Raw genomic sequence first — 27,623 nt, forward strand, 5'->3', positions numbered from 1 at the left:
AGAACTTGTAGGCGTCCGGTAGAAGTAAATCATCAATAGCATTCTCCTCACGAAGCCAACGTCCAAGGAGAAGTTTAAGTTCATTAACCTTTTAAATAATAATATAGTTTATTGACTAGAGGCTCGAGTCCAAATAGTAAGCGATGTAGAAATTATAAGAAATGACAGATACGGTCACAGTTTTGACAGTACTCTTTTGGTAATGGTGAAACTGCGTGAAAAAGCACGCGGGCATGATAGAATTAGTAGTGGATACGAGGTGCACTTTCTAATTTTCTTTAAAATATTTAATGAACACTTAATTTCAAGTGTTTTCCTCCTAGTTAATTCACCAAACTGACTATTTTATTACTTTGAATACCTTGTGGGTCGGTCCTGAAAAACCGCGTGGACTTGAATAGATCAAACATATTTTTAACACAAGGAAATATATATTTTTTTAATTCGCCCGTATTCAGTGAATTTATTTAAAGCAAAAACTTACGAAAAATTACGACGTTCATCTAAATAACATAACATGTAATAAATCGTGACGTTTAGTTTAAAATAAAAATTAAAAATAAATCATTTAATTACTTACAGGGAAGGTAATAAAATTCAATTTTAAAATAGGATATCTGACTAAATGGGGAATAAATCCTAGCGATGTCCTGCTATCTGTATAAAGTTGGATAAATTAGGAAAGAGTGCCGTATAAAACATAAAAGTTAGGAAAACCTTTTATTAATTTAAACTAAGCGCACCTTATTTTGAGTCCTGTGACAAGGTTCGATTAAGAGTATAATTTCCTCAATGTGAACTAAACACCAAACTGAAATCATTATAATGTTAAGATTGAAAGTAAAGAATTTAATAGACCAAATTAAACATCACGATGTTTAAGGTGATAGAAAAACAATTAAAATCATACCGCATGAAACGATTGCTGTTATCATCATGTAGACAGAAGTGATCAGCGAATGGACGGAGCAAAGTAATAAACCAAAGATCATGCAGCCCTCGTTTCTATTCACATGGCGCGCTAGGTTGCACACAGACACGTATTCGCAGGTTGTGCGGCGAAACTTCTTATGTATAACACATGATTTTATCAATGCCTCTCTATCTGGAAATGTTAGAATAACAAATGAAAAGAGAATATTTAGAAAATATTCCATTTGACATTACGTAATATTATTTTATTTTTTTCATTTACCTTTAATCAATGTATAATACTAAATAGATGGTAAAGTCTATATACAGAAAAATATATATAACAACATTTTCATATTTAAAATTTTCGAAACTGCATTACACAATACAATATAAAATTAAAATTCCTCATAGTTAACACTAATAACGATAATAATTATAAATAAATCTTCTTTATATATTGGAAATAAACATTACGTAATTATCGCAATGCGTTTGAAACCTAACGATAATTAATACAATAAGGAATACAATCAATTATTGTTAATTATATATTGTTAATTATATCAATTATTGCTGGTTAGGTTAAGTAATATTTTTTATGGCCTTCCTTTCTGGGGACCTTTCGTTTCCACTTGTCCTGTGTTACGGACATTACGGACGTAAATAATTTTTCATTTTATTCTCTTATTCCACTTTCTCGTTTTATCCTTCACCATAATTATATATATATATAATTAAAAATACAATATTTTCTGCCAAATATATACCGTACAAGTAGGCCACAAAATAAATAATAAATCAAAAAATAAATTTAATATCACGATACAAATTATTCACTACAATGTGGTACAATACCTGAGCGTTGTCCTTTTATTGTAAAATGCACAATACCGTAGCTATCGTGCAAAAATTAAATCAAATAAAAAAAAAATCCTGATTTTGAAAGAAAACTTATGATGATTATTTACCATCCATATATAGCGTATAGTATAACATAATTATAATTTTTCTAACACATTTATACGCATGCCTACTTATCTTCTCTGCACCACTATGAGTTTACTGATGGAGAATGCCTGTATGATATTAATTGCGCCGTTAAACAATGTATGCAAATAGTAAATAATATATAAATTCTATAATAATATTAAGTTACAATAAAATATTTTTTGTTGTATTATTGCAGATATTAATACCTGGTGAGAAAATGGCACAAACGAAGAAGATCGTGGTTCAAAATTGGTCAGGTTTCACAGACTAGCAAACTCGGTCAAATTCGCTACATGGTGATGCTGTGTGTATGTTGGGATTGAAAGATCATTATTTATAATGAACTCTTCCCGCCGGGCAGAACCATCAATTCTATACTGCCAATAATTTTTGAAAATAAAATGTAAAAATAATTAAATGAATTAAGGTTCATAAATTCAGAAAATCGGTAAGCATACTGGGAATCATTGCTTATGAAAATTGTTTTACCTGGTAGCCCGTATCTATAAATATTATATTATATATCAAGGTGAACACAAATTCGGTGCAGGGTAAAATTTTGTATTACAAAAAATCATCTAACACCTTTAACCGCGATCTGCAACTCCTACTGATGTATCAAATAATATCAGATAATTTCTTGACACGAGTTGCGACCACCAGCGCCTGTTGGTTCACTATAAGATATTGCAAGTCAGAATTTGTCCGAATATTTACTGCTCACAATTTTATCTTAGTTAATTGAAACACGAAAATATGTAGTACATTGGTACTAAAGTGGTTTTTGTACATTGCGGTATTGGGTGCTTTTAAAAGCCATTAAATTATTTCATTTAAAGTAACGTCTTAATAAGTGCTATCTTGTAAAGAACAAAAGGTTCGAACATCTTTTGTCTGAAATTTCAGATAAGACTTAAAGCTATGGAATAATCTACCTATTATGCAATACGTTGTACTTTCCGTTAAGCAAAAATTAAAAAAGGAGAACACAAAGAAGTGAGCTGATAAACAAAATATGAACAACAAATAGTTAAAACATTGTTTTACAAGGTAATGCAATAAAGGGTGATCATCTGAGTTATATTATTTAAATGGTTTTGTTTAAAAACAGTCTAAAACAGCTTATATTTATCTATCTCTACCACCAAACGCAATACATCTAGTTAAACATTTAGGTGTGACATACAGGAATTTTCGATTGGGAATTAATTTGGTTTATATTATTACACCCATTAGCAAGTAAATACACGTTTGATTGTATCAAGAAATGAATAAAAAATATCGAAGGCCACATTTAATAACCATAAATATTAGACAAAGTTTACTGTAGTATTTAATGTGGATAATGTGAATATAAATACGCGTTTCTTTACACTGAGTGTTCAATAACATTCGTGCTCAAGCTGTTCAGACATAACACGTTTACAGTCAACGAAATATATTTTAGGACACATCAATTATAACGTTGTTATAATAGAAACATTTACATTATTATTAAAAGGAAATCTTAACATGGACAAGTCCGATACGGAGTCCTGTCCGGTGCGCGGCACTCTAGCGATAGTTTTGCGGATCTCCAAATTCCACGGCGCCGTTCCTTTACATCTGGAGCCGTGTGGTGACGGCTATATTGCTCGCGTATCTAAATCAGGAGCCTGTACTTGGATTTTCCTCGTGTTAATTTGTAAGTGTTAATGTGCCCATATTTTAACGGCCACTTTCTGAAAGGTAAACAATTTTGTCAACAACGTTGAATAACGATGACCACCTCGCTCCTTAGCCCCTGAGCCTCGTTGATGGTGAGCGTCCTTGAACCCATCTCTTTACCGTAACCTTGGCTAAAGAGTCTAACGGTCTGCGTGTGTGTCATATAGGGTGTGTCTTTAACGTATAGCAGGAAGTTCACCATCTCCTTGGACGAATATATTCCCTCGTATATTTCCTTTAGGATATACAAAAAAGGTTATTAGTATAATGAGATCCTTATTTATTCAAACATTTAATATCTTATTTATCATAAATAGTTGAAATATTGTTTTCAAAAGTCAAATTACTGCTTAAAAAATACGATACATAATACATAATAATCACACGTCGTAGACTAAAATGTATATGAAGTGAAAATAATTACGTCAAATCTTTCGCATAAGATTCCGAACCTGCTTCATGCGCAAGTTATTCAAATTATAGGCACTTTGTTGACCAAGCAAAAACGCTACGGGAAATTCAAGTTTCGGTTATTTGACCGCAAATGAAAATAATCATTGTGTTTTGACATTCTAGTAACTCGAATCATGTTAAGCAATGGTTAGCAAGAGATCAATCGTAAATTTATTGATTGTGATTTCGGAAACTGGGCGTCAACATGTGTTAGCGCGAAGCAATTTCTCGCTTAAATTCAGGCCGAATTCTCTTTAAAACGTACATGTTTTTACTTTTTTTAAAAACACGTTTCCATAGAATAATTTACATATTCTTCTTATTTTATTATACTCTTTGGAAGAATATACAAAAACTATTTTTTTTTATCAAAGACTCAAATTTTTTATGATTTTAGCTTTATTTACTATTTTACTAAAAATATTTAATTGCAATTTAACCCATTAATGTGAATTAATATAATTTCACGGTCAACAGCTGTAACAATTGGAGCTGGTTTAGTTATGGACTTGCACGTCTTCGGGACCAGCACAGCCATCAGAGTTAAGACTACGTCCTCTATGATCGTTTGGCTCAGTGATCTTGTTACTTTGTTCACAATAGCCGTTGTAGGCGTGATTCAAGGAGAGTCTCGGATGAAGAAAGCATTGAAGATACTAAACGCCATTAGAAAGGTTGGACAGTTAAATTTTGTTTTTAATCAATAAGTGTATAACTAAGACCACCGACGTAACTTTAATAATTACTCGTCTGAAGTCTCAGTGGGCGGGGCATATAGCTGGTGGTGATGGTCCTTAGGACCGAAAGGTTCTTCAGTGGCGACCACGAGCCGGTAGATGTGGCGTTCGGTTCACTGGATGCGGTCAGTGCAGGACCGATTATGGTGACGATTTTTAGAGCAGGAACATGCCTTATATAGGAATATGCCTTAGAATATGCCTGGATATATGGTGATGATGATATAAATATTGAGACAGCGTAGCAATTAATAGGTGATATGGCTGCCTCTTGGAAGAGTATTGCGCATATTAGTAATACATATCTTAATCACAATAGTACATTCGATAATGATAAAAAAACATAAGTAATCAGTACATAATTTTTATATTCATTAAAAACATATGTATATATTTAGTTAATACTATAAGTTAATATTATATCTTTTGATTTTGGTATTATTTTTACATAGTAATATTAGTAGAACATGGGTTTCTTTTTGTGCATTACCAGATGGCGTCGTGCATGCGTTGGTCATAGTGGGCATGATCGAATCTTAATATCGCTTTTGTTTTTACCACGCCGATTTCGGATTCGCGAGCCAGAATTACATGAAACTAGACATCATAAAGATTCTAAAGAAACAGCGGCAAACATTAGATAACTTTAATTAACCACATATGTATTTATAGGAGTGGCTGTGATGCGCTTGGAATATAGGTGACATCCGATTTAGTTAGGCAATGACCTTATGTCAAATATTCATAATTAATAAGTCGTTATCCTGAATATATTCCATTATTATTCAAAATTCTTCATTCCAATTTATTAATCTTCGATGGATTATATCTCACACTGCCGTCAAATTGAGTCTACCACACGTTCGGATGATAAATGCTTCTGATCTTAGAAGAACAAGCAAATGAAATACTTTTTTTTTAAATAATGATATTGTATAAACATTGAATTAGTCTGGACGCGAAAACATCACCTTCAAGGTGCGCTACATTCTATGAAAATTTTCTAAATATTTGCATCCTAATTAATCCGTAGCATACCAACGTTCTTTGACATTTTTCCTAAATCAAGAGAAAAGAAAGGCTTTCTGTACGTTTTCACGAGATCTTTCAGAAAGATTTACGATTAAATAAAGTAGAGTTTTAGGAAGGTTAATTTATTTTTGCTTCTAGTATTTACGTATTGTTTATCGCGCTTCCTGAAAAAATAAATAAGGTTTGAGTGGACAATATATTTTTTCAAAAGTTATAGTATTTTTTTTGCAGCAGCTATTCCTTCATTTCATTTTTTTATTGCCATAAAATGGTGTATAAAAAAAGTTATATAAATAGAATATATATACGATAAGTACATAATTTTTTATTGTGTTCCAGATTAGTGAAGACATAGGTTACGAGTATAGGAACCCAAAGGATAATTTATTTGGTGTACTTCTGATTGCGCTTCTAATTTACAGCTACGTTATAGTTTTTATGGATTGTACCCTGTATGTATTAGATGCTTATGTAAACAAGAGGCAGTGTGAGTAACGCATTCCATGTTACAATTACGATGTTAACTATATTTTTTGTACAAAAAAACATAGTTGCTTTCACAATGAAGCATAAGTCCCTTGGTCTATTTAAACCCACGTACACATGACCCATCTGATTATAGTTTCACGACTAAAAACAAATAATAACATACAAAAAAAAATAATTACTGGCTAAATGAAATTTATAAAATATGTATCAGGTTTTGTAAAAAAAAAACATTTTTTTTCTCTTTCTGTCGATGCTTTGCAATGATATAGGCTTGGGAAGAAATATTTAATAATGCATTGTATTTAACCATCCTCCTCTTACACTTATTTCTCTGTTTACAGTGGTGGTTGTATATCTTTACAGCTTCGTATATATTGGATATATTTTGACCTTATTAGTTACAATGCAAGTAACTTTTGTTGTTCTGAAGATACATGCCATAGTTAAAAGCATAAATATCAGTCTACAAAAGCTGATTGACTCACTCAAAGCAAAAGGTATATCGTTAGCAAGAGCAGATTCGAAAATCAAATTAATAATTTTTCGTGATAGTAATTATTTCTAAACTTAAAAAATGATTTTGATTTTCGAATTCGAGTTCGGCAATCTACTGATTGATTTATTCGATTTTCAAATATTTAAGTTGTATGTTAAACATTTTTTGACAGAGAAACACCCATCGCTGAGTTATAATTCATTACCGGGCGATAATATTCGATCAGCAACAATGAGAAACAAATGGATAAGTCAAACAGACGATGTTTCAGGTAAAAACATTAAAAGTTTATTCTAAGGATAGCAGCAACAGTTAAAATAAATTGACACAATATAGTGTAAAGAAGCAGTAGGTCCTTAGTTCTCTAAGTGTTCATTGTAGACCTTCAGGGACCCACAGGGGACTCGACGCGGATTTTCGTTGGCGTTTCAAAAAATAGGGGTTCACAATTCATAAATTGAAAACAATAAAAATTCAACTGCTTTCCATAGTGAAGAATTAAAATGGTGGCTTGATTTCACCTATCAATGCAGACAGACAATATTTGAGGAATACAAAAAGAATCTACCGCTTTTCTTTTTATCCTTTCACTCTGTATGGGAGTTTATTGTTGAGTTTGACCTACTTTACTTTTTTGACGCCCACTCTTCACATTTTCTGGTCCAATTTTGGGAATATGGCAGAAACATAGCTGCCAGGGGTCTTCCGAAACGAGCTTAATTTCGAAAGTTATCTCTATATGATAAAAAAGTCTCTTCTAGACTTACTTTTTGCTTAAGATCAGGGTTGAGCAACCTTTTTATTCAACAGGCTAATTTAAATTTCATAATTTTTTTTTGACGAGCCTCACATAAAGTAACACTTTTAATGTAAAATAAAAGCAAACAAGAAAATAACAGAAAATCGAAATTTTTAATCAATAATTTTGCCACTGTTTTTACAATACACGTTGATTAATATTATCTGGAAGAGGTAGCTACACGTCACTCAGTTTTGATCGGTGGTCATTTTTGATCAATTTCATGGTGGAAAATGATTTTTGCGAACATATGTACTTCCGAACAATAAAGAATTTTTCGTCAAAAGCGGAAATTTATCAGGGCTCTCAAAAGATTTATAAAAAAATCGATGTTTGCCGAGAAAAATATATTTTTTTTAATTCGATATTATTCTGCACATCTATTACTTCCATTTTAAACTCTTCTAGAACTAATTAATTTTATAACAATATATAGGTGGAAAAAGTCGACGATATTGATTCATTAATATTTAATATTTCAGTTTAAAAATACATCACATACATAACATTGTTGATTTTATTAGATTAAGGAGACATTGCGTATGCGGGTATTAATACGAGTTATATTAGTATTTTGCCATCAGGGAAGTAAATAAAAATAAAACGCCAAATGAGTTGCAATGCCCAAAATTCGAGCACAGCTCGACCTGACAAATTTGACGATATTTTTCCACCTTTTCATTAAGACTAAAGTAAGCAATCAAAGGGAATTAATGAAAAATGCGGGAAATAGAAAAATAAAACTTTCCTTCTTCTTTACAAAGAATAAATTAAAACAACCTCTAGCTGTCTGTCATTTGACGTAAATCAAACCCAAAAAATGAGTGTTCAGATGTATAATCATATAAAAAATGTCGTGTATAACACCCGACATTTCGTATAGCACAGAAATATAATACTTTTTATTGAATAGTTAATTATTACAGATATCTTAAAGACTACTAGGTTTTTGCAGCACTGTGCGATGAAAAGACTATATCTATAAAGCTGATCCCAGCCGATCTATGTCGTAAGTCCTTCTCTTGTGTCCAATGTGCCAAATCAAATGCCGGGTACTATACCGAACATAAATCACTATAATGACCAGTTCTAATTTGTTGCAAATCGTACATTATGAAGATATTTATTTATGAAGGTACACCTTTCGTTTGGATATTTTTACTACTGGACTGCGACAGTTTAATAAGTATTGAATAAAAACAATGTACATACATAACTTGACCTTTATTTCACAGCACGTGACTCGATTCGTCGTTTGTCTGACTCCTATATTCTGTTATACAAAGTCGTAGGAAATTTCAACGATGACAATGGATTATTACTTTTGATACTGTTAGCTTCCTATATTGGATACACGTTTATAACTAATTATTATATAATAAGGGATATATGCGCGCCAGGTATGTTATAAATACAGTTTACAAAAAGAATTCTGGAATAACTTTTCGATCCATGGTCTTGTTGTATAATCGAAAAGTTTCTTTTGTTATAAAATTTGAAGGGAATTAATGATATGATTGTTGTATTATTTGAACATAAAACTCCTGCACCAGTTAATGAAATAACCTTAAATGAGTGAATAATAAGAATGAACAGAAAATAGGAAAAAATGTTCATTCATTGATTCATTTGTTTGTCCATTCGTGACTTATATTTGCGAGCTATGAATAAAGTATTTTTTTTTTGGTCATGTACGTCGAATATTAAAATAATATTTCATTTTTCATAGATTTAATTAATAAATGGAAAAACGTGAGCAGTATATTGATTCCCGTGGAGTGGACAGTGCTTCGTTTCATAGAAATCTTTGCTGTGATTGAATCATTCCACCGAACACACGATGAGGTGCGTATTTATTGTACCACAACATTACTATAATGTTTTTTCAACGGACACTTTGCCGACACACAGTTAACAGGCCCGAGATCAAAGTTACAATTTGGCGAATTTTAAAAGAAATTAACATTTTTGCTTTTTACTATATCTCACGTAAATTTACGTGGAAAAAATGCCTTTGTGTACTCACCGGGAAAAGGAAAGAAGAATAAACAAGGTTAAGGACATTCACCAACTAAAACCTCTATCATGGTGGGATAGTCGAGCCCCGAAAAGCATATCTGGCAGCGACGGTTGCCCACACAACCCAAAGAACGGCGTGCTTGAACCTAACGCACTTGACACGGTCCCGGTCCCTCTGAATCCTTTGCAAATCAAGGAATACTAACAATACACGATAATTCTGAGGACACTCCTTTTCATACGTGACTCCTCCGCTGACAAGGCAGATGTACCCAAATCTGCTATGTAACTCATCTCGTATCGGCACTCTCGGTTCAGCTTTTAACTTCAAGCCACCTAGCTTAGCTTCACCGTAGGTGACAAGGCCTTTTCTACTGATCCTGACAAATTTTGTAAAACAATATTTTTAACTATATTTAAGACGTAGTTCGTAAGCTTTATAAAATAATGATCCTAATACAGATGAGCGCAACCCAAGTACTTCTGAGCAAGGCGATCTATTGCATGACTCCTGTTGGACAACCGATGTGCACCGAGCTGAATACGTTTTGCAAGCAAATTTTACTCTACAAGCCTTTATTCTCGCCGCTATCTATTTGTACACTACAAAGGTCACAGCTCGCTGGGGTAGGTATTATCAAATTAATGCAAACAATGGAGGCGCGCCTCTACCAACCTAAGTGCCAGACACGAACCATCAATGGTTCCATCGATTCTCTTTACTGTTCTTTAACTATCCATGCATTTCTTTGTGAGTAGAATCCAAACAGGAGGGGTAAATTAAAAACTTATGTGAAATCGCAGAAGTAGTCTGTGGAGAGTGATAGAAAAAACATGTTAATTATCCCTACCATCTTTTAATGTTCATAAACGAACGCAGACCTTAACCTTATAAGGAGATACACCATGCAGTGTTCCAGTCTAACATTGGCTTTGCAAAGAGCGCGATTAATTCGCACGGTTATAATTAGCAGTGGAGAGTTCCACGACAAAATCTCTATGATATATATATTAGTTCTCGACATTAATAGAGACATTTGTAGAGCTTTGTGTATATTGCTCCGATAGTTTGAATATTGCAGTATATATAGATAACGCTTAACAGTACCTAAACTCTTATTTTCGAAGAGCCAAACTAAATGCAAAATATAAACGTCATGTGCTGTACGATAGGGACAGAAAACGTTTTCACACAAGTCTGCCAACTTGACCTGTATTGGAGAGGGAGAGAGAGAGGCCAACCCCTCTCCTCCAAAACAAAAGCCTTTCCTAGCTAATAAGCTTCACCGGGGATGACCACACCACCTGCTACTGCCACCTGATAAAGCGAAAGAGATCTTCGATATGTCGTCTTTTGATTACACTATCGCAAGAATGTCCCCTGTATTAATTGTCTACGATAGAAAATTAAGTTGATGACATGTTTTCTGAGCATATGAAGAACAGTGTGACCACGTGAATATCGCTATCTATTCATATTAAGGATATACTTAATACTTTCGTTTCAAGAGAAAACGTGATAAGGACTATTTATCAGTGTTATGTTTTTATAACATTTCATTCTTTTACATGCGATCACAAAAATGTTCTCCAAGCATCTTAACATCCTTATGTACGTGAGTCTGTAGGAAAAAAGAAGTAATCAATACAAGGGTAACTGACGGTTAAAGTGTTGTGACTGAACATGCTACCTAATGTTAATCTAGTAATAATGTGATTACATAGAATTTTGCAACCTTAAATCTCATCTGTGTCGGTCCACTTAGTAAGGACCTACCTAGCTTACCTCTCCTGGCTTGTGGATGCCATTCAAGAACCTTTCGGCCCCAATCGGTTTGTTAAACAAGCCATTTGCAACCAACTACAAAACAAATTGAATCGCATTAGACAATGTCGCGGGATGTCGCTTGATGCGAGCGGCGCAAAACCGACCATTATGGAAATGCAGCCCATAGTCAGATGCTGTAAATGCTGATGAAATTTCATCTCGTGGAAGACACACAGTTGTACATTACCACGCTAGTCACCTTAAGACTATACGTCACGTGAGCCCAATAATGTCAAGAGTCTAGTTTACAATGTCTTTATGAACGTTATGGTTTCAGATAATCGCGGGCGTTATAACCTATATGATCATAATAATTCAGTATCGTCTAATTGAAGAGTGTAAGTAACAAGAAAGCATCTTTAAGTTGGAATTGCCGCTTTTAATTTAACATTTTGAAAATTCACGTAGCACCTCCGCTGTGTATAAAAATGTTATGTTAAAATTTAAAATATTAATCCATTAAATAAATCATTGTTATTTTTTGTCTACTACTATTTGGAATTTGTAAGAATATCTCATTGTATCACGTTTGCATTTTTGCACAATGCAATGCGACTTAATAAAATGTTTACATGATAAAAAAAGTTTATAATAACAACTAAGTATATATAAAAACAAAATATTTTCATTGAGAATATTACATAAATAATAATATAATGAGATACTTTAAAAATCACTCGTATAATTCAGTGGCTTTTTTGTTTTAAAGGACTTTCTATAAGATACAGCGTAGTTTAATTTTTACGGAAAAAAAAAAACTTTTTTTTGTATATTTTGTGACAGTCTATAAAGGCAATTTAAGGAAATTATGTTAAAAATGAAATTTGTTTATGCAAAAGTGTGTTTTATTCCCATTTTTTTGTTTATGGCACCGTTTTTGGGGCCTCTTGTAGCCTCCTATCGTTTATTAGTCGGAGGCATTTATTTATTTTTTGCACATGCACAAAAGTGTGTTATACATGAAGGCTCTTCGGGCCAATTTACTGTTCTTAGTTCTGTCTATTCCTATCCGTGGATTTAAGTGAGGAACAAATTTGCAATATCATTAATATTACACTTTGATTAATAATTGTAATTTAATTAGTAATAATTCTTACATACATTACACAATCGCTCCTGGAGAGCAATCCTCTCTAAGCCCATCGGACTTTCTTAAGTACTCCTTTTCATAGGTCCCGATCTTGGTGTATTTCAAAAAGTGTTGCTATATATTTTCCAGAAGTGCTTACATGCACATATGGATTTGTATATAAAGTAAATTTTGGTATAAAAATATTGTCTTTTTTAGAAGCTGAAAGGCATTAAACCACTCTCTTGTATATAATAGTTTTTAAGCGTGCATTTTGTTCATAGTCATAAAATACTTATTTGATTAAAATTAATAAATATATTGTTTTAATTGTGAAGTGTTTTAATTTTAATTTTTTCTTCTGCGCGTTGCATTGTGGTAACTTATATCGTTATGGTTACACCAACATAATAAATATAACGTAAATACTTACCTAATAGGCGATGGTGCCTCAGATATTGTATTTAACATTTGTCACAGATGACATTGTAACCAAGAGAGAATCTTTATGGTAGGTATTTCCTTTTCAAGAATTGCCTACAACATTTAAAGGAGAGAGAGAAGTGAAAGGAAGAATATGATTCTCCAGTTAACAAATATGTATTAATTATAATATAAATTTCTAATATACATTTAAATCTATATTTCTTCATATTATTGTTCTCTCTTTTCTACTTCCAGAAATGTTGATTCTGTTGAGAAAAGCCGGGCAAGAAATTAGATAATGACTCTTTTAAGCGATATTTTATGGATATTTTCATTATTTTATTTTCATTTTATTAAATTATTTATTTAACCTTTTTACAAAATTTGTAAAAGTGCACTTAATGCTTTTAGGCATTCTTTGCCAGTCACCCCAAGGTGGTGCCGATACAATTAGTAGGCAGGTGACCAAATGTTATATATAAAACCGTTTTTTAAGCATAAACTGGTTCTGTCATTGTTTGAGTCAAGGAATTGCAAGCGTGGAGTTAAAAGTTAATAAAGAGAGTTTATGAATCCCTTTGTCACGTATAAAACAGTATAATACTAGTACTAAATAATAATATGCTTTATTGACTAATCTTGCTCTAGCACAAACTTACAGATAAATTTTAAATTATTCACATATTTTGATTATAAATTTGTAACAGTCGGGTAGAACACTAGTATTTATTTGTCTGTTGTTTTGGCGTTGGTCCGAGAACAACATTAATCCAGCAGAGTCCCTTTCCGTCAGTCACGTCGGCGCACTCGGCTAAACGCACAATCAAGTATTTGACAATGGCTAGTACGGACTTAATAGGTCAGACCTATTGTAGTCGTGATTGTACTTCCCTTGCAACATAGAACTTTTCGAACGGTTTCAAGATGCCGAATAAGCGGGGATGTGGCACTGTTTCTAATAACTATTCTACAGATACGATGCATAGACTGTAAAAATAACTAATATATTCTGAATAACAATGAATCGTTTACTCATTAACACTTAGATTTATTTCTTGTATGCTAAAAAAATAAGTATCACCTCCTGTAACAATATTATTAGGGGTACCAGAAAGTATTGTCGGTACTGTCGACATATTTTAGAGAAAAACCAATTGATTTTTACCGCACTTGCATTGAAATTGTTTATACTAGATGGTAAAAGGATGTTGATGACGAAGGTGACTATATTGATGATCAGAAATAAACACTTGTTAAAAATGTTGTCGTGTGAATTTAACTTAAGAAAGCGACATTACTTCCGGTTCCCCTAATACATCAATGTGCAAAAGGTCTCGTCTAACGACCATCTTTTAAGGTTTAAGGTGCTCATGTACCTAATCGTTACCATTACCAAACTCAACGGCAATGGAATGCATTTCAAGCCTTCGTGCATTTATTTTAAGGAGTAGCATAAGTTAAAATGTGCCAATATAGGCGAGCTGAATCTGTTACTACTTTGAATTAAATCGTGCTCTTCTTACATGATCCGAAGTCAAAATTAACGCAAAATATTAAATAAATATACTACTAAAAGAATAGCTGATTTTCTTTCGAAACATGAATGTAATCATCTATCTATGTAAATATGACGGTATATTTGCCATCAGACTGAAATCTGCTTGTAGAATAAATAAACAATTGATTGATGTATGTTCAAACTTCGTGCCGGTCGTTTATTACCTTTTTATTTTAAATATCATTAATCAAATCGCTTGCCTTTATTTGTGTTTAGACATGCGTGTTAACGACAATATTTTTCATTACAGTCTTATAGTTCAGTTTCTCAAGTTCTTCACGTAATGTAGCTTATTAAATAAAAATGCAAACAAATTGCCACTATTTCTGTACAGTTCATAAGAAAATTCTTTGATAAATATAAATAATAATTCTAACCCGAACGTCTGTTAAAAAGTAAGCTCTTGAAACCGTAAACAAACACTAGTAAAGTGATCTTTACTTCACCATTTTCTACATTTCAAAAAATTGTTTCGGATATTAAAAGAATACAAAGAATTTTGAAAATTTTTGCCAATGTACTTTTAAATCACTGTTAAAAACTTTTGTTTTTAAATTATACAAAACATTAGAAAAACTCTATCGTCGTGGTTTTCGTTTTAGCCCAAAGACCCTTGCAATGCATAAACCTCCCCCAAAAGTATCTATGGGGGATACACTAATCGACATCTATTGCATGTACGATTTTATCCCATAAATCAACATAAATTCCAAATCGAGTGACAGAACAGATCTGTCAGCCTATTACAAAAGCAAATATATTTTATACACCCTGTGATGTTCTTTCTTTTAATACGTTAATTTGCTTATACTTCATTTTAGTTACCGTAAAAATCCTTCCTGGAGAAATGTTTTTCCTGAAATTGCAATTGAAAGTTGCTTCGCAATATATTTTTAATAACATATTATTTATGTGCCATGATTTAAAACCTAAACCAAAACGCCTAAATTTCGTCTTCAAAAAATTAACAAATCCTTCATGGGTGTGGGTGTACACATACGAGTACAATATAATAAAGTTCCATGAGATACTTAGACTTTCGTATTTTAGTTTTAAATCTAAATTTAAAAGTATATTATTAAATAAATTATATTGTAACATACGAGTTCTTCGTTTATCGAAATGTGTGGATCTTGGTTGTTGTTGGATGTGTTGACTCATTTACATGATTGATATTATAATATACATTGAAAAAAATTTTTTTTCGAGTTTCTGACCGGTTCATTTTAATAGATCCGTGCTGGTAGTAGCTAACTACTTGTAATGTTAAAATAATCAACGATTATAAAGTTCGTGTAAATGTCTACATGAATAAATATATTTTGAATTTGAATGCATATGAATTTGTAAACATACGTTAATTCATTTGGAATGGTTTAAAATTAAATAGCTCTTATTGTGAAACTATTTATTAAAAAAGAATGAACTACGTTGATTTACTAAGGGCATCTACAAAGACGGCATACCTATTTATCATAATAATAATTACGCAGTTTTTAAATACCACCTAACACCGCGGCACTCTAAAGCGATATCAAATACCGATGCTCGTTAGAACGATACAAAGTAGTGAGCGCATTATAAACATGTACAGGTTACATGGTCCACAGACGGCCATTGCGAGGCACAGGCCTTCCCCAAAAATATCTACAGGATAGAGAGGATATACCTTAATCACCACGCTTGGCAGACGGGTTAGCGATTGCAATGTAGTATTGTGATATGTACGAGACGCTGCTTCCTATCCTATGAAAACTTTTTCGTGAGCAGTGACAATTCTACGTAATTAATTTACAAAGGTGAACTATGTAACACTGTATCCCTAGTAGAATCAAACCCGCGACCTACGATCGCAAGTGTACCGTAAATAATTGTACACTGCAAACTACTCAACATACAACTTACATTATATATGATTGGTTATGGTCTTCAGTGTTAGGTGACCACTCAGCATAAAGTGATGGGGTGCAAACAAAGACAAGTAACGCCTTTATAGGCGTTGGAAAAAAAATTAGGAGTAATTGTTTGAAATTTGAAAACAATTCGTTCAAAATTTTGTTTTATCAAAATCTTTATGTAAAAAGGTGTAAAATCTTTACAGGAGTAAATGTATAACCCATTTGGTATCAATTATTTTATTGTATAAAAATCAATGGTTTCAGAATTAACGAATAAAGCAAAGAAAAAATGTTAAGAAAAAGCGTTTTTAAAATATGGATCACTACGTATTCTAATAAAATATTTTTTGTTTACAATATGTTGCAGAATTCGTACTACCTGGAGGTATTGACCTATCCCTTTCCAAAAGAAAAAGTTTTGAGTGACTCTTTATGCTACCACTGATATTACCGTATAAGATTTTTAATACTTTTTGTAATAAATTACGTTCACCGCTGTAAAACTTTTACATTTATAACCAATCATACTCTGTACAAAATAAGTCATAAGAAGCATGCCATGGTTTAAGGATAATGGATATTTCAATCAAAATACTTATTTTTTATTTCGCAATAAAAAATGTGTTACAATTTGTTGAAACTCCGACGGGCTTTCAGCATGAACATTGTGACCAGCGTCTTCCACGTACTTCAGCTCGGCCTTGGGAAAAAGCTTTTTTATCCCGTCAATGTCTGATGGTCTATAACAAATTTTTTTACCATTTAATATATCATTATTACATTAATGTAAAAAATCATTTATAAGCTAATTAATCCAAAATGAAAACATTAATAGAAGATTCTATAAATATTTTATTTAGATAAATAAATTTAGGTAAATCTATATAAAAACCTATATATATATTTCTTAGCACAAAACTTGACATCAACTTGTCCTTTTCTAATTTTTTATGTTTTCATAAAGGCACAAAGGATGTACTTATAAATTTTGCTAAGAAAATAGTGAAAAATCACTTTTCTTCTCTCATACAAACCTCACAATAAATTAAAATACCTTCCTATGACCAAATATTTGACGACGATTGTAACCGAAAAAATGTGTTAAAATGTAATCAAACAAAACTACTCTGCGCGGTAAAGCATTACAAAGAAGATATAATCACATTATTAAAGAGAAAAAAAAAAATTATATGTAGGCGTTCATAAAATTTTAAGAGTGCGAAGTCTCTTGAGCCCTCACAGGCACAGGGTAAATCTAAAATAATTCTTTCATCATTGGTACTACTGATATGCTTATATTTACCAATAATTACAAGTTCAAAAGCAATATAATGTATTCTGGTGTAACTGGGGTTTAGATGGTGAAACTGGTTTACCCCAAGGAGCGGGTAATAGCCTTAGTGATTATAGAACATGACGGCTTGACGGTCCACGTAAAGATTAAGATGAACAGCATTTTACGCTTTATCAGCTAAATCCTGGGCGAGTTATAAATGTCAAAGGGAATAGAACATAAATTATGAAATAAATCATAGGTCGTGAAAGTGCCTAAGTTCATTTCAACACTTTGTAAAACAATAATAAAATATTTCCTATATAAAAAAGGTTAAAATGAGTACTAACGGTATATAAGGTGATTCACCGCCGCCCACGAACAGAGTCGGACCATCATAGACCTTCCCAGATAAGTCCGGAAACGTGGCAATGTCCATAAAATGTTTACTTAATACATTAACATTGCACAACCATCCCACTGATTTGTCCGGTTTAACTCCAACATTCATCAGAACAAAACCGATGCTGTCCAAGTCGATTGCTTTAGATTCTAGTAATTTATCTTTAACGTGCGTCTTCGCACTATTCAAATTTGAAATTCCCTCAAATGATACAGTTTTCATTGCATTTAATAGATTAGGTATAAAATCATTAAGCGCTCCCGCAGTCGACACAGGCGATATGTCAACTACAACCAGACTTGATACTTTGGTAGGCTAAAACAAAACGTGTACGTATTAAATCAAATATAAGATGTAAAACTCTACATAAATTTAATTCTAAAAGCTAATTTATTGATCCTAAAATCTGATTTTAATTGATCCAAAACTAGTTTTTCAGTTCTTCTTCCTCCCGTCGTATTCATTCGTGACTCTTTTTGGAAACTTTGTGACGCACTATATTACCCCTCCTGTTCAGCGGCATGTATTGCCGATGATCTGACCAGCGTATCAAGCCGCGGCCTTGTGATCGCTCTTTCTATTTTTCCAGTGATCATAAGTTCGCAGTTTAAAGTTCCGGTACTAATTTTCTAGTTTATTTACTAAAATATTAACCTCAGTAAGTGCCAATACCATGCCGGTTCTTCCTCCCATACTGTGCCCAATTATATCTGCCTGTTTAATGTTTAGAGTATTCATAAGATTTGATACGTCAGATGCCAATTCAATGTATGTATGACTGTCGTGATGCGGACTCTCTCCATGATTACGGGCGTCTACAGCGACTACCACTTTGTCTATGGTCTCACCAATCTTCTTCGACATACTTTCCCAGTTCCTTTTGGATCCTAACAACCCATGCAGAACTATTACCGGCGTACTTCCAAGGCTCGTGCCTCCATGGATTTTATATGCTAAATTGACAGCTGATCTCGTAAGGTTTATTCTACATTTTATCTTCAATAATGTTTTGAAATTTACTCTGTACAACAAAGTAATCATTCCATTTCAAAACGTTTTATTTGGTGTATTTACATTATCATGAATTAGACATTTAGGACAGCACTATCAGTGTCACTAGAGTTAATTTTTATTGACAAAGGCCATTTGTAATGTGCCAGTATTATATTCGCAATGTAATTTTAATTCGTTAATTTTCCCGCCATATTGTACGGATTTTTGCATACGTAACGTCATGGTATAATTAAATAAATGCATGTTTTTTCATATTATTTAAGAAGTGGTATAATGATTTCAAGAAAACTCTTAGTGTCGTCTAGATGAAGATTGTGTCCGGTGTTGCGAATGTACGTGACCACTGATTTCGGAAAGAAATCACGTATTGAAGGCAGGTCGTCGGGTCTGTAATAATACATGAAAACGAAATATGATAACAAATCAATATAAATTACAATTCTAAATTTCTTTTGAATATAGATCCGAATACAAAAGGAGCAATTAGATTTTTACAGGTGTAACTTAAATAAACATTAATTTACCCTGATAAATTTTTAGATGCTTATGCCCCTATAGCCCCTATAGCCCTAAGTCATTTACTCATTTTACATGAGAACAAACTTCTTCTATACTATCATCCTCATTATCACCATCGTCGTCATTTCAGCCGTAAGACGTTCACTATTGGACATAGGCCTCCTCTAGAAATTTTCAATAGGATCGACTCGAAATGGCCTTCCTCCAACGTCTTTTAATGATCACGACATTTACGCACTTATGTTAAGGTCAATTACTTGGTAAAAACTTGGAGAAGATATGCATGAATAAGTAAAACACATACCGATTACATGAACTTCACATATTAACTCTTGATTTGAGCAGGTAACGCCTGATTCCATTAAATATCTTAGTTTGAAACAAAATTGATTTATTTCGCAAAGTAACGAATTATTTCATGAAATTTATCTACCAAAAATTTTAACAAACCACAAATTGCTTTACTTACGGTAAAAATTCAGATAACTGTCCACCGATAAATATTGTTGGTCCGTAATATATTTTCCCTTTTAAATTTTTCGGAAACGACACCACATAATGGAAATATTTTATTAAAACATCGAGATTGCAAGACCAGCCGACAATATTGTGAGTTTTTAAAACTATATTGGATAAAATCACGTCCACGGTTAGGTCGTCAAATTTAGAATTCTTCAGTATTTTCTTAGCTTCGCTTTTTGCAGTGACCAACGTTGAGCCGCTTTTAAATTTTATTTCTTTCATTGAAGTCAGAATCTCTGCGTACAGATCTTGAAACTGTTTCGGAGAGGAAGCGGGAGATATATCAATAATCATCATGCCGGCTACAGCTTCGGGCTAAAAATTATAAATAGTTTATTACTAAATTAAAATGTTACTCTAGACTACTGAGATTTGTTTTCCATCTTATATATAATCGTTTCTCACGTATGGTATATATGTTATACGTCCAATATAAGGAAAGTATCAGATTTTGATAATATTTCCAAGCGGTTCTCTTTCATGTCATCTTTAATGTCATCTTTTTATGTTGATATTTACGAGCGTAGCACTATTGATTGCCATATCGTACACTTCTCATATGCGAAAAAATGATCCTCGAATTCGTTGATGATCTATATATTACATCTAATCATTGTTTTCAACCTCTAAGGCTTCACAGCTTTTATTAGCCTCAACGGTTAATACGACCTAATACGGCCTTAACGGCTTCTATAACCCATAAAGCTGGAAAGGCAAACTGTATTTAAGACTTTTAAATCTAATACCAATATTAGCACCGCAAAAAATGTTATCATATTTTGCAACCAGATTTTTTAACGTAAATTTTGTATTGTAACTGACCAAAAATAATACAAACAAAAGAGCGTGACATTTTTTTGAGATGAGATACTCTTCGATAGCGGAAACTACTTATGCCGGACTCCTACCGGCTAAAACCTCATGGTTTCTGATACCCTTTACAAAAACTAAAGGAAAATCTTCGCATACTACCGTACTTTTAAATGGCAGAGGCCTAGTGTCTTTACGCCTTAGGGCAAAGCTGCAGCCCACTACTCGTTATTTACGTTAACACGTGAGAAGAATTCGCTCACGCGCCTCCCGCTTAGCCAGTACATGCTCGCAGCGAATCATCCAGAATCCGGCCCCAAGGTTAAGTATATATAACTCCTCCGATACTTGACATCTCCGGTTGCGGAAGAGGAGCTCTGAAAATCTTTTTCTCTCTATCGCTCTCTCTCTCGGCAGTGTACCATTCTAAAGTATATTTTATAATTCATCCTGTTATATGTACATAATGTTACTGAAGTCATATCTCATAGAAGATGCTGTTATTAAAAGCATAGTATAAAATAAAGACAACACTAATTTTTTTTTAGTATATAAGACCAACGCACATTTTACTTTACTTCTTCGACTCCAAGCAAACTTAATAAGCTACATTACATGCTAGCCTTACCCCGCTTCCTCGCTTTGTACCGCATTGTCTGTTATTGGTGTAATTTTTAACATGCCAAAAAAAATTCTGGTCAAGTTTTATACCTAAGCAAATCTTCTTTAACCACCCTTGCTGGAGGAATTTCGTAAAATTTTAGCTGACTTATACTCAGCAAATGAATGTTCATAGAAAGTTTTAAGTCTTTATGTCTAATGGTTCCAAAGATATTTTAACGAGTCAGTACGTGGTGATGATCTTTTAGGTATGTGTAAAACTTGCAAAAACTATCTTGTTCGTGAAAGTTATTAAATCTTAAAGGCATAGAAAATCTAGGTAAACTAATTAAAATAAATTACAATAAATAATGTTTTAAAAAAGGAAATTTCGTTCCACGCTACAGGAAATATATGCCGTTTTAAATTACCGCCAACAACGCCGTGCACATTGTGGCCTTGCCCCCAATCCCATGACCGAGGAAATAAGCTTTCTCAATGGATAACTTCTGTAACAGTTTCTGCAAGTCCGCCGTCATCTCTTCATAAGTATTCGATCTTGTATGAGGACTCTTGCCATGGTTTCTCAGATCGACTGTAATCACTGCTCTTTTTGATAAATTATTAATCGTCTTGCCAATACTGCTCCACTGTTTCTTGTTGCTTAGCAAATCGTGTAATATGATCAAAGGCGCATCGTCCTGTGTGGCTAGAACCGTATCCATTATCCTGTAGGATAAATTTACTGCACTTCTAACACAATGTTTGGAGCATTTAAATGTATTATTATTTAACCTGCTTAAATTTTGTCGCATGTAGGATTGATTAATTCTTGCCATAATTTTAAAATATACAATTTTGATAAATAAAAAAGTAAAGCAATTTATGTTCGAATCAGTAACATTCTACTAACTTTATATTATTGACGTATCCTTGACAGTAACAATATAAACAAATAATAACTGACGCAACCAAAATGTGATTGCCATGCATTTTGAGAAATGTTTTCTTATCCTATCGACTCAATTTATAAGTATACAGGCAAAATTTTCTATTGATTCGCTAATCGTCTCAAATGACAATTTTTTTTTATTTAATAACAATTATCGTGAATGGTTAATATAGAGTATGCTAACAGGTACTTGATATTTGTAATTAATAAACGGAAGATATATATTTTTTTTTGGAATACGATATCCTCAAGGTATACCCAAGAAGCTTGTGCGTTTTAGCTATTGGAATCCCTGCCATTTCTTTTCGAATATTTTTCGTTAATTCAAGTGCATACTATTAGCGGACGGAAATGAATTTCCACCAGAGAGCATATCAGAACTTCCTTCGATGAGCGTTAGAGAGAAAGATGAATGATCTAAGGTGTATTCACATATGTACAAAGCTTATTTACAGTTTACACGACCCTGACACAAAGGGCAACGACCATATCACGGAAGGCGGCCTAATACAAATCGGCGTTCAAATTTGAATTCGAACGCCCAAGAATGACTAAGCATAAAAGTATTGTGGTCGTAGGAGCCAGCAATACGAAGTGTACACGGTACTAGTGTTAACAGTTACAGAAAATAACACATGAAAAATTTTGTTTACCTTGACATTACATTGATGTACCATAAATTACCGTTTTTTTCGATTAGGTATTATTATTGTTAAACCTAACATATAGTATATAAACATTTTCATTAAAAGGCTATTCTAATTGTTGTCTTGCACCAAAATATTATTTCGGGAATTGTCTATCATTCATATGTGTATCGATATTAGATATGATTTATTTTTGTTTTGAATTTAATGCAATATCTCTGAATATAATGATATATTGGGAAAACAGAATATGATTTTTTTTACTGCGCCGGATTAAATTTTATTAGCAATTCTGTGTTGTTATAACTTCAAATGCAAATTCAAAAGTATTTTTTATAAAAAATACTTATTTTAATTATACAGCGTTAATTAAATATTAATTAAATATTAAATATTAATTAAAACTATGATAAGTTACACAATTACTTAAATTTTCACAAGGGTACCCAAATTATACGAAGCCTGTACCTTGAACATCAAAATTATTGGTAAAAAATGAGTTTCATAGCTTTTACAGTGTTGCTAGTATTACCGTATGTTTAAATAGATACAATAGATAGAGCGCTTATAATTTTAGCTACAGAGTGATCTTAATAGAGTTATAAACTATTTGTCTCTTCTAAGACCATACCATTCCACCACAGTTATAATAGATAGACCATAATATTGACCATGGTCTTTATATCATTTCATTAATTTATACTCCGAGAACTATGTATTTATTCCTAATAGGAATTCAATCCTTATAGGATTATTTAAATTTACCACTTGCGTACGACAGAAGAGATGAATTTAATAGAAACAAGATTCAGATTGAGCTATAATGGCAGTTTTCGCCTTAAAAATCCGAGTGTTATAAACGCGCCCTAGTCTGAAAGGTGTAAAATAGTGATAATTTACATTTACCTGTGCATCCTAGCAAGTATACATCTGTACATACTAGAACAGTAATACTGTTATTACTGTTCTAGTAAGGAGAACAGTTGCTAGGCAAATTCCAGGACAAAAAAAAAGAAAGAAAGAGACAGAGAAAAGAGATCTCAAGGTGGCGATTGCAAATGCAGTGCAACGCGCAGGATTTAACTTATAAAACCTTGAATATTATAAGGTCAAGGTTTTATGATTACTTATAATAAATGTCATTATATTAAGCTGACAATTTATTTTGAATTTAACTTGTGTTTCTAGTCCGACCTTAGTTATTTTATAAAGCCTAAGATTTTCAGCGCGTGTGATAAACAGGCTTTGGCAGGTAACTAGTACAAAAAGTGTATAATAGAAGATTATGAAATATTTTCTTATTTATACGAAAATTCCAGCCTTTTTTTCAAAGTTTAGCCGAGAAACGCTCTCTGCAAGCCATCGGCCTCCCCCAAAAAACATGACGATCACCGATTTTGCGCTGCCCGCATCGAGCGACTCCCTGCGACCTTGCCTATGTCATTGTTCCGCGTGGTAAGGGATTTACCCACGTCGTGTCTACCGGCTCGTTAAAGTGAATCAAAGTTTAAGTTCAAGGGAATGTTTCGAGGTTTATTTACATTAACTTAAGCATATAAGTTACAATTTAGTCTATAACTTTATACCATCTTGTAGGTAATGGCACAAGCAATAGCCGTAGAAATTTTGGGAATTCTGATCGAAACGCGACAAATAGTTTTAGCAGTCACTACTTGATAATCTAACACTGCTTGAAGAATTATGAAAAGATCGAGGATGACGAGAACAGATGGAAATCTGAAGGTAGGATCAGGATTGTATCAGCGCAGGATCAGTGTTGTATGGCTAATGCATTATCTCTTTCCTGCCTTACTCTCGTAATTTTTGCTTAATCACTAAAGAAGAATGTGGTCTAAAAGTCGCATAAAATTCGATTAAGCATCTTCAATACGGAAATTTTAATATCAAAGATGCACCTCGTTCTAGTCATACTTACAGAAAAAATTAAAGAAATTAAAAAAAAAAAGAATCAAGATCGGCATTTCAATAATTACAACGTAGCAGAAGAATTAAAAATTAACCACAAAACATATATTTGGGTACCGCACGAGCCCACTGAAAGAAAGCTAACGACGTGTGTACTCATTTGTGATTCTTTATTGAGAGGTAATGGTAACTGGTGATGAAGCATTGGTAGTCAAGCGGCAGAGGCCTAAAACTTGCGATCGTTGATAGCGGTTTCGATTCCCGGGATACAGTCTTATATAATTCATACTTTTTGCATTAATTATATGAGATCACCACTGCTCACAGTTTTCCAGAGGATTGGTAGCAGCATCCTTTGCATATCATAGCCAACCCCCCTGCCAAGATCGGCGATTATGGTATACCTTGCCTTACCTCATCTATGTATTGCAGTGAGCGTCGATCGGCTAAAAATGAAGAGAGATGAAAAATGGAACACGTACGACAAGAACATGTGAAAAAGTTGTGGTCGATGATCTGTCAAGCTTCACAAACTGCGGCGAAACCAGAGTAAAGTTGCAGTAAGTTGATGCTGTGTGTGATGGGAATGGAAAGATATTTTGCTGTTTATTATGAGCTTTTATCGCCGGAGAGAACCATCCATTCGAAGATGGGAGACAAACATGGAAATAAGTCAATAGAAGAGCTACAAAGCAAAAGTTAAGATTGTTTAACTGGGAGATGATAATGCACCCACTTTAAAGGCCTAATCTGTCCACCTGTTTTAGTAATATTGAAAGATGACTGTGAAAACTACGTGTTTAAGTTTTTTGAACATAAGTCCTAACATTTTTATAGCAACTTTATGTCACTGTATATGAGATTGCAAAATGCAAACAAAGTGGCACCTATATAGTTAAATATACCTAAACTTTTAAAAAATATGTGAATAATTTCTGGACAAGCAGACGAATCGTAAGCAACACAATAAATTAACCTTGCAATGTCCTTCTCATTGAACAGTAAAAACAAATAATGTAAGCAATGATTCTCATTACGAAATTATAATCTATTTTAAATAAAACTTAATAGCAATGTAACAAAAAAGCATGGCATGTATTGCTGTTTTCGGAATATAACTGGCAAACAGATATACATTTTTTTTCTAATTTTATTATCTACGGGTACTATAACACTAGGTCATTTTCTTTCAGATTTTTATTTGAGTATATATGAAGTTATGAAACAAAAAAAAATATTTTGCTTTTTAATTGCTTTTTTTTGTTATTTTGTATATATTGCTTAACTATTAAAAATTATGCGAAGGTACTCAATATTTTTAGCTTTGAATTATTTAAAAATACATTGAGTTTTGTATTAAAAGTTTTAATGACCGTTGACAGCGATGATGGCTATATGCATACATATAACAAGACAAAATTTATCATTTTTCGCTAAATATATATCATTGGTATCTTAAAGAAAAATAGAAATGTTGTTTGTGACCACAATCAAACATTAATCTATCATATACAATTCGATTTATTTAAATAAATGCCATAATTACAACATACGATAAAATTTAAACGCCATGCCCTGTTTGTTTGTGTATGCATCAATATATATTTAAAATCCCTGTTTATCATTCAAACAATCTTATAACTTTCAAAAACACTACCAAAAAGTTAGTGTTTAATAAAAAAATTAATTTCTCTTGACGGGATAATACTTACAGAATAAAATATAGGAGTATACGTAACATAAACCGATTTGCTTACATGAACTTAAGTCTTTACTTATTAATAGCAATATGTTATAAAATTCATGCGGATGGTAACGAAGTGTATTAGACTTTGTAGTAAATGTATTAATATTAGACTTTGCCCCAACACGCTCTACTTAGACCAAACCGACAGACAGTTAGACCTTTAACCTGCAATTGAATTTGTATAGACAATATAAACTGAGTTTATACAGCCATTTTTTTTATAAATTACGCTTTGTATAAATTAGACTCAACCAAACACAAAATATATCAAATATCAATCATAATTATTAATACGAATCTATTAAAATTAAAAACAAGTATAAAATAAGGTTCAAAAATTTTTATATAACCTATATATAGCTAACCTAGTTTCTTTTATTAAATAACCTAGTTTCTTAGAAAACACATCAGTAGTCATTTTTGAAAAAAAGTGATTAATTTAATATTTCTCCTTAAACAATCAGGTATCGAAAATTCAATAAGTTATGGACACCGTTAATCATCCATACCTTAACAATTACTTGAAATAAATAAATGGTCAATCAAGTTTACAAAGTTGACCTTCACCAATAACTCCTGTAGGACACGAATCACTAATTATGACCAAAATAGGTATTACAACTGGTGTTTAACACAAAATAAAAAGTGATAATCGCTTAAGTGATATTCAGTTGTCTACCCCAATCATAAACATGCACCGAGACAAGAGAGAGCCATTAGCGCGGCACTGAGAAGTGTAATGACAAACGTAGAAAGTCCGGTCCATTTAACCCGCGTTCGGATACTTTCATTAA

General features: G+C 32.6%; 3 protein-coding genes across 3 annotated transcripts; 1 reads left to right on the forward strand and 2 right to left on the reverse strand.

The window, feature by feature from the left end:
- Positions 1-3,417: 3,417 nt before the first annotated feature.
- On the forward strand, positions 3,418-11,913 carry LOC137924352 (uncharacterized). The gene is made up of 7 exons (XM_068767747.1): positions 3,418-3,589; positions 4,543-4,739; positions 6,967-7,090; positions 8,854-9,018; positions 9,348-9,463; positions 10,100-10,264; positions 11,743-11,913. Exons 1-7 carry the CDS (start codon positions 3,418-3,420, stop codon positions 11,809-11,811), a joined length of 1,008 nt encoding a protein of 335 aa, XP_068623848.1. The 3' UTR covers positions 11,812-11,913.
- A 5,098-nt stretch (positions 11,914-17,011) lies between these two features.
- LOC137924353 (sn-1-specific diacylglycerol lipase ABHD11-like) lies at positions 17,012-18,956 on the reverse strand. The gene is made up of 3 exons (XM_068767748.1): positions 18,747-18,956; positions 18,040-18,407; positions 17,012-17,156 (listed from the first exon to the last, which is right to left on the reverse strand). Exons 1-3 carry the CDS (start codon positions 18,954-18,956, stop codon positions 17,012-17,014), a joined length of 723 nt encoding a protein of 240 aa, XP_068623849.1.
- A 1,134-nt stretch (positions 18,957-20,090) lies between these two features.
- On the reverse strand, positions 20,091-22,282 carry LOC137924354 (sn-1-specific diacylglycerol lipase ABHD11-like). Its single transcript, XM_068767749.1, has 2 exons — positions 21,989-22,282; positions 20,091-20,462 (listed from the first exon to the last, which is right to left on the reverse strand). The coding sequence occupies exons 1-2, from the start codon at positions 22,280-22,282 to the stop codon at positions 20,091-20,093; spliced, it is 666 nt and encodes a 221-aa protein (XP_068623850.1).
- Positions 22,283-27,623: the final 5,341 nt, after the last annotated feature.

This window comes from Battus philenor, unplaced genomic scaffold, assembly GCF_028537555.1.
Source record: "Battus philenor isolate CCGP_79_NKW_IND1 unplaced genomic scaffold, ilBatPhil1.0.hap1 SCAF_23, whole genome shotgun sequence".
Classification (NCBI taxonomy): Eukaryota; Metazoa; Arthropoda; class Insecta; order Lepidoptera; family Papilionidae; genus Battus; species Battus philenor.

Coding starts and splice junctions, on each gene's coding strand:
- LOC137924353 (XM_068767748.1), bottom strand. CDS start 18,956: ATGTCGAAGAAGATTGGTGAGACCATAGACAAAGTGGTAGTCGCTGTA. Junction 18,408..18,746: donor TGGTATTGGCACTTACTGAG/GTTAATATTTTA, acceptor GTTTTGTTTTAG/CCTACCAAAGTATCAAGTCT. Junction 17,157..18,039: donor GGTGAATCACCTTATATACC/GTTAGTACTCAT, acceptor AATTTGTTATAG/ACCATCAGACATTGACGGGA.
- LOC137924352 (XM_068767747.1), top strand. CDS start 3,418: ATGGACAAGTCCGATACGGAGTCCTGTCCGGTGCGCGGCACTCTAGCG. Junction 9,019..9,347: donor AAGGGATATATGCGCGCCAG/GTATGTTATAAA, acceptor CATTTTTCATAG/ATTTAATTAATAAATGGAAA. Junction 9,464..10,099: donor TCCACCGAACACACGATGAG/GTGCGTATTTAT, acceptor ATCCTAATACAG/ATGAGCGCAACCCAAGTACT.
- LOC137924354 (XM_068767749.1), bottom strand. CDS start 22,282: ATGGATACGGTTCTAGCCACACAGGACGATGCGCCTTTGATCATATTA. Junction 20,463..21,988: donor TGTGCACGGCGTTGTTGGCG/GTAATTTAAAAC, acceptor TATAATTTTTAG/CCCGAAGCTGTAGCCGGCAT.